This window comes from Xiphias gladius, chromosome 20 (genome assembly GCF_016859285.1).
Source record: "Xiphias gladius isolate SHS-SW01 ecotype Sanya breed wild chromosome 20, ASM1685928v1, whole genome shotgun sequence".
In the NCBI taxonomy this organism is placed as follows: domain Eukaryota; kingdom Metazoa; phylum Chordata; class Actinopteri; order Istiophoriformes; family Xiphiidae; genus Xiphias; species Xiphias gladius.
This window is the reverse complement of record NC_053419.1, coordinates 23,467,443-23,474,755: the sequence shown is the minus strand read 5'-3', so window position 1 is coordinate 23,474,755 and position 7,313 is coordinate 23,467,443. Positions and strand designations below refer to the sequence as shown.

Here is a 7,313-nt window from a genome sequence, read left to right as displayed (position 1 = left end):
AATAATAATAATAATAACTGTATTTATCGAGCACCTTTCAGCGCTTTACAGTAAAAACAAGGATTAAAAGTCATAAATCAAAAACGTGAATCTAAAACAAGATAAATAAGTAAAACGATTTCAACAAATCACCATCAGTTCAGCAAACAACCACAAGATCTCTGCCTAAAGACTGGGAGGCCTCAGCTGTGGGTTTTTGCTGAGTCTGATCCTGATGAGAAATGTTTCCCCACCGGAGCTTCGCCCTGGAAAACGGACAAACGCCTTTTCCAGCTCTGAACACCGGTGTTTTGTTTTTCAGCCAACATCTGCAACTGCTTGATGAAGACCGTGTGACACGATCGAAAGCTCCAGAACAGTCCACGAGCGGCCCTCGTCGCGGGAAGGTTTTCTTCGTTTTTTTCTGTTTTGTTGTTTTTAATTCCTACGAACTCCCTCGTCTGACCGGCAGATGGCGACAAAGCGTCTGCCGCGACCGACCCACCGTCATCAGCGGTTAGAGAGAAAAATAACCGCCGCGGTCTCGGCAGCGAGCGACTGGTACCGAGCCCGCGAAGCGCCTCGGGCCGCACGAGTGACCGCGGAGGAGACGTCGCCTTGAAACCGGGAGCCGTGCGTCTTCCCGGGGACTCGCCGAGGAGACGGTGAGGCGGTGGACGGAGGCGAGGATGTGCGGTGGAAGCTCGGCGGCGGCGGCGGCGGCACCGTCGGCGGCGGCGGCGGGCTCATCCTCCCGTCCGTCCTCCCACAGCGAATAATTGAGTCAACATGGCCGCGGAGCTGCTCGCCCTGTAGCCGCACTCAGACACGGAATCAAACCACACACAGGTAAAATAAATACACACACACACGCACACGGAGGGAAAATACGGGGTCTGCGTGTTTTATTTCACATTTGAGATGATGGAAGCCTCGACCACAGAGACACGTCCAGCCCAGCATTCACCAAAATAAAGCTACAGGTTAATGTTTGTTATATAATCTAATATTCAAAAATTAGATTTATATCCAAGCATGTAATTATTCCCGCGAAATCCTCCTTTGTTCTATTTCTTTTTATTCTAGTCCTGTGTGTGTGTTTTTTTTCTTTCTTTCTTGGTTATTGTTGATTGCTTTTCCCAGAGAAACCGGCCGTTTTCATCCCCCGTCTTCCAGCTCGAATGGCGTTCATGTCCCGGTTCTCCCGGTCCCGGAGCAGCTCCCGGTCTCCGAGCCGGAGAGACTCGGAGCGCGTCTCCCCGAACCTGACGGTGTCGGAGCTGGAGAGGCTCCTGTGCACGGGCAAAACAGCCTGCAACCACGCAGACGAAGTGTGGCCACGGCTCTACATCGGAGACCAGTGAGTGCGCATCGCCGTCGGCCCTTTGTAACGACGCTCTGTGCTCCTGTTATCAGGAGTTACACACGCATGCAACCGACACCTGACCCGCGATAACTTGATTCATACACTGATGGGGTGTTTTCAGCGGAAGTGCTTTAATTAAGCCTCGTTTTTGCCATTTGATTGTAACGGAACCAGTGCATTTATTTCTTTCTTTCTTTCTTAAATCCTGAAACACTGTCACAACAGCACTCAAACGGTCATTTTAATGTGTGTATCATCCCCATTGTGAGCTTGGTTGAAAGTCAAATGCAGACTGTTTCTCGTGTGGTCCAGCAAACTGAATAACATGAGGGTTTTAACTGAGTATTTTTTGGGGGGGGGGCAGACCAATGCACAGTGGCATTGGTCAGTTTCCTGGAAATCCCACTCTGAGCACCTTCCCCACGTTGACTGAAGGTGTGACCAAAAAGCGGGATGATGGTTTTCGGGTGAAGTGGGACACTTCCCCCGGTCGTGTCCAGTGCAGCCTTCCTGCTGGACTCCACATTTTTAACCGTTGACCCGCGAGACTGAGGAAGTGGCTCGAGACGTTAAAGCCGTTGTGATGGATCCCCGTTTATTTTTTCAAGAATCTATGTCTACATGTCTGTGTGATTAATATATAGCCCACGTTTATTGATATAAACTGACTACAAGATGTTTTCTGAGCTCTACGTCCATGTTACGAACCCACATGAAGGATCCGAGCGCTCTCGCCACTGTCATTTATCAATTTACACGCCACACAATCAGCTGGGATATGAAGCTGTTGATGTTCAATTTTTAGCCAAATGCCAACACCCACATGTGGCTGCATGCACCCGAGCGTTTAGAAGGTAAAGGGGTTCTACGTCAGCATGCTGAGCGCTCCACCCTGACACAGAGGGGCTGACCGGCTGACGGTGAGCCGTAAAAACCTCCCCCGTCTCCGCAGGGACATCGCATCGGATCGGCGCGAGCTGGCCAAACTTGGCATTACGCACATCCTCAACTGCGCGCAGAGCAAGTGGCGCGGCGGAGCCGAGTACTACGCCGGGATGAGCATCACCTACCACGGCATCGAGGCCCACGACTCCCCCACCTTTGACATGAGTGTCAACTTCTACCCTGCTGCTGAGTTCATCCACAAGGCCCTGACGAGTGGCGGTGAGTCTGCGAGCGCCGGACGGCGTTCGACGCACGAAGAACGTCCTTCGAAAAACCCCTTGAACAACATGGGATCATGTTGCATTTAGTGACATGGGTGTAGCCAGGATTTTAGAAATACTGAGGTCAGGAACCCAAAAAAATCTACTTAATCACTTTTCATTTTAGTCATCAATGTACAGTATTTCGCGGTAGCTTTGGATCCATACGTAAAACTCTTAATGCAAAATGCTGTACTTGTACCTTTGCCTCGAAACCCCTCGTAGCACACAGAGCAAAAATATCTATATCGCATGACTTAACGTGAAGAAGAGCGTCGCGACATTGTTTATGTTTAATAATGAATTTTCTTTCCCTTGCTGCCTTTTAAAATATAAGGTCATAATCAAACAACGCTGCAGGGAACATGCTCAGGATTATACAACCAGTGAAGAGAAAATAATGAATAAATATGGGTTCAAGGTTCAAGGTTACTTTTATTGTCTTGGAATAAGGGAATTGCTGCAAAAAAACAAAACAAAAACAGAATAAAACACATTAAATAAGAACACACATGCAAAATGAAGCTAGCAAATTAGCCACGGAAACGTTAACTCTGTTTAAAAAAGGCAGACATCTCAAGACATGCACACCTGATAATATATCAATAATAACACTCACTTTATTAATGTAGCGCCTTTCAAAATAAGGTTACACAGCCCTCAAACCGATTCCATTTGAATTAATTCCTCTTTAATTTAGAGACATTTATACTGGAGACAGAAGGAAAAGTTATGTAATGCGGAAAACATCTGGAACCCAGCAGATTTCAGTTCATATCGTTATATGTGTGTAGGTAAGGTGCTGGTGCACTGCGCCGTGGGAGTGAGCCGCTCAGCCACTCTGGTGCTGGCCTACCTGATGATCAGACAAAACCTGACCCTGGTGGAGGCCATCAAAACAGTGAAAGACCACCGAGGCGTCATCCCCAACCGAGGCTTCCTCCGCCAGCTCAACGGCCTGGACGGCATCCTGAGAGAGAGCCGTAGGACGTCGCCGCAGAGCTGAGGGCGCCCCCGAGGCGCGCGCAACCCGAGGTGCCAGCTAGTCCGGTTACGCCGAGGGAGACCACGGGGCCGAGTCGGGGGGGGGCGACCTGCGGGCTTCCGGCGCTGCGGCTCTGAGAGGCAGCGGGTGGTACGAGGGTGTGACTCGATAATCACTATCTTCAGACTCATTCATTTACTATATCTGTTCAGCCCTGTAGCCTCTGACACAGCATCAGCACCGGAGGATCAAGGTCTCCGGTGAAGCCCATATTCTTTCAGATATGGAGGGATGTCCTACACACATATTAAAATGCCAGAGAACAGTCTAGTCAGTGTTAATGATTCACAAATTTGCCTTAGAGGACTTTACAATCTTTACCACATGTGACAACATAGCTCTGTCCTCAATGTACGGTCACACCAGCATTTAAAGAGCAGAATTTTGCAGCAAAATTAACTCATTTCAATGGTAAAAAAACAAACAAACAAACAAACAAACAAACAAAAAAAAAACCTAGCAAGCCGCGTCGACAGAGCTGACCAGGGAGCCAACGGAGAACTGGAGAGTCCACCGTGGAGGAAGCTGTCGTAGCTTATTAGCTGCGTGTCACCATCCAGTTTTATTTAACCCGCTCTGTGAGAGTTTCAGCTGCTCCGCAAAGGAGACATTTTTGTATTTTAGACAGTTATGAGAAAGGAGGTGGTAATTCTCTTGTACGAACTGTACGAACGTATTGTCCCATTGGCCCCACGTTAGCTTGCTTTGCCGGCTCGGGGAGCGTTGTCCCTCTTCCGTAATCCTTTTCCTGGATCACATTTCTCACAATTCTAAGAACATAACGCCAAGTGGGAGTAAACGGCGAATTAAAGGGAGAACAGAAGGAAGCTCGGGGAACTGTTGCGATTGACTGGCATGTTCCTGGCTGGGTAGCACGTTAGCCGTTAATTAGACCCTCGATTCACATGAGCAAAAACCTCAGAGGAGCAACAGAGCAGGGCTCACTCTTCCAGAGGGACCCGCGTAGACACAAGAATATGAACGTATTGTGGAACCTTGCTTTTCATCAGTTTAGGAAACGGGTTCCCAGCTTGGGGGACAGGACCTCCCAAGGGGTGGCAAGATAAATCGGAACGGTCACGAGATGATTAACGAGTCAGGAAAGGAGGAAGGACAGAAAAGAAAAAAAAAATCCCACATTTCTGCTACTGAAAAATTATGTTCATTAATTATAGTTATGACATTTTAAAAATCCTCAGAACCTCTTCAAGCCTCTAGAAGCCATTAAAATGAATTCAGCCTGGGCCTCACAAAAGGTCTAAGACGCAAACCGGTGCCCCTGATCCGAAATCCAGCCAGTGACTTTTGTTGCTCGTCATCCCCGTCCCTCCACATTTTCACGTCACAGTGAGCTCAGAATGCCCCAAAATATCCCTTAAAAAATAAAGTAATCTCTGAGGAGAATATCGGTCTCAGCTCGCAGCTCAGAGACGCTTCCACCCCGCGATAAGAAGTCCCAAGTTGGCTATAAAGGGTTGTGAACCAATGCAGGCTGGGCACCACCACTGGTTGACTAGACAATTACTTATTGAAAACCATGTCTGTCTAGGCCAAATCCAGCCCCTCTAATTTTTAATCAAACTTCAGACCATTCCGCTGGAAACATTGCCGCTGTAGAAAAGTACAACAATGGGAGCTTTCATCAGTGGTTGCTAATGCACCATAAAGACTCTGACAGGTCACAGAGTCTCATCTCCGGTGCATTTTTTTCTCGTTTCGAGGAAATTTATAGAAATCTTCAGTGTGTACAGTGTGACTCAGACCACCGCACTGACACCAAGGAGGGGATTCCAGTCTGGAAATAATCCGATTAGCTGGAAATATATTAAATACTCTCATCTCAGTGGCAGGTTATTACCTCCGCCAAGAAGGTTGCGTAAAAACTACTGAACCGATTTGCACCGAACTTGGTGAAAGGATGGGATGTGGGCCAGGGAAGAACCCATCACATTTTGGGGGCAGATCCGGATCATTTACTATGAATTTGAATTTTTTCTTACTCCGAAGTCTGGTGTATGTTGTTTGACATTGGCCTCGGCGGAGCTCCTGCGCTCTGCCGAGTGCCGTTCTAGTTTTTACGTTTTCTTGATGAAATAAAATTTAAGAACATTAGTACCACTGCCTCCTGGTGCCACCAGTAAAATCTAGTTAGTTTTACTCAAGGCTGCAACTATTGATGATTGTCTTTATCAATTTATCTGCTGTCTATTTCTATGATTTATCGCTTAGTTTTTTAAACTAAAAATCTCCACAAAAAAAAAAGCAAAACAATGCCAATCACAATATCCCAGAGCCTAAACTCTAAAAATCAGCAACTGGATCTTGTTTGATATCTTTAAATTATTTGTTATCCCCGACTAACAGTCCAAATACTGGATATTCAATTTTACAATATTATAAAACAGAGAAAAGCAGCAAATCCTCCCCTTTGAGAAGCTGTAACCACTGAATGTTTGGCCTTTTTTTCTTGATATTTGACTTTAAAATTATTCATCTGAGATCGAACATTTACCAGTTTTCTGTCAATCGACTAATCGATCAATTTACTGTTTGTTTCAGCCCACGTGCTATTGCAGTGTTCTTACTAGCCAGTCTGGGTCGTCCGCGTAGAAATACAAGGACCGAAATGGCTCCGGACTGGGATTCCGGGGGCCCCCGTGCTTGATTTTATGCGGGGCCCTGACAATACCACACCTGGACCCGACCGAGCCGGGGCTCTGCTGTCTTTTGTGACCAGTACGGAGATAAAACCCGTGGTACCGGCCCCTCGGAGAAAAGGTTGTTGCTCGGTGGTTCTTCCCCAAGGTTTCAGTCTTCGCAGGTCTTCCCTCCACTTACTTCTTCACATTCAGCGAGTGTGACTAAGTGCCCTGAACAACTCACACCGTAGTTGTAGCCCAGGTCTAAAACCAGCACAGTTATGTAGCCTGTTCATTATAGCATTGCCATGATCTGTACACAGTTATTATCTGTTTGTGCATAGCGACGTATAGTATACAGTGTAGTGGGGTTTTTGTTTTCAAATGGGTGTTGAATAAGTTCAGTGTATTGTCTCAATCCAGTGTATTTTAAATAATTGCAGTCCTTGACCTTTTTTTAACTGGATATCTTGTGTGTCATGATATGAAATTCATCCAGTAGACTTCAGATTTAAGCCCATGGGGGCTGGATGGGACTGACAACCCGGCGGTTGGCGGGGAAGTAAATATTCACTCTGCTCTTCGGTAGTTTAACTCATTGTTCCGGACGACGTTTTAAACCGTGGCGGAATTACAGGATATGGTCTGTAATGGACACGGACATTGAACGGGAGAAAGCCCACAGGCATGAAACATATTGATATCATCCAGTGGGGACTTGCACTTCCTGAAGATATCATTATCTCTGATGTCCATGGAGAGTAAATCCGCCTAGAAATCGTAGAAAAAAAAAAAAAGACGCTTCAGAACTTGCCTGAGAAACGTCGCATTTTTAAGTTTTCTTCGGTATCAGTGTGATCCGGTGAGAGTTGTCTGTGCATCCGCGGGTTCGCTGCAAACAGGAGCTGATAATAGCTGATTCAGCAGACTTTTAATTGCCAGATTGTAGACAAATATGGGCTCAAAAGAGAATTCCTGTAGCTGACATTACACCAGAACAATTGATGACCTTTTTTATTTTAGGTTTGTTTGTTTTCTTTTGTCACTTGGTTTCCCAAATAAGCCTATAATTAGCCTGG

The 7,313-nt window shown here is 46.5% G+C and overlaps 1 protein-coding gene across 1 annotated transcript; it reads left to right on the top strand.

Moving 5' to 3' along the window:
* The first annotated feature begins 563 nt into the window (after positions 1-563).
* Positions 564-4,000, top strand: LOC120806814 (dual specificity protein phosphatase 26). Its single transcript, XM_040158274.1, has 4 exons — positions 564-828; positions 1,123-1,339; positions 2,298-2,509; positions 3,345-4,000. Exons 2-4 carry the CDS (start codon positions 1,161-1,163, stop codon positions 3,554-3,556), a joined length of 603 nt encoding a protein of 200 aa, XP_040014208.1. The 5' UTR covers positions 564-828; positions 1,123-1,160; the 3' UTR covers positions 3,557-4,000.
* Positions 4,001-7,313: the final 3,313 nt, after the last annotated feature.

Bases quoted from the DNA above. Each gene is read 5' to 3' on its own strand.
- LOC120806814 (XM_040158274.1), top strand. From the start codon at position 1,161: ATGGCGTTCATGTCCCGGTTCTCCCGGTCCCGGAGCAGCTCCCGGTCT. The intron at 1,340-2,297 runs GTGAGTGCGCAT...CCGTCTCCGCAG, and splicing joins CGGCTCTACATCGGAGACCA to GGACATCGCATCGGATCGGC. The intron at 2,510-3,344 runs GTGAGTCTGCGA...ATATGTGTGTAG, and splicing joins CAAGGCCCTGACGAGTGGCG to GTAAGGTGCTGGTGCACTGC.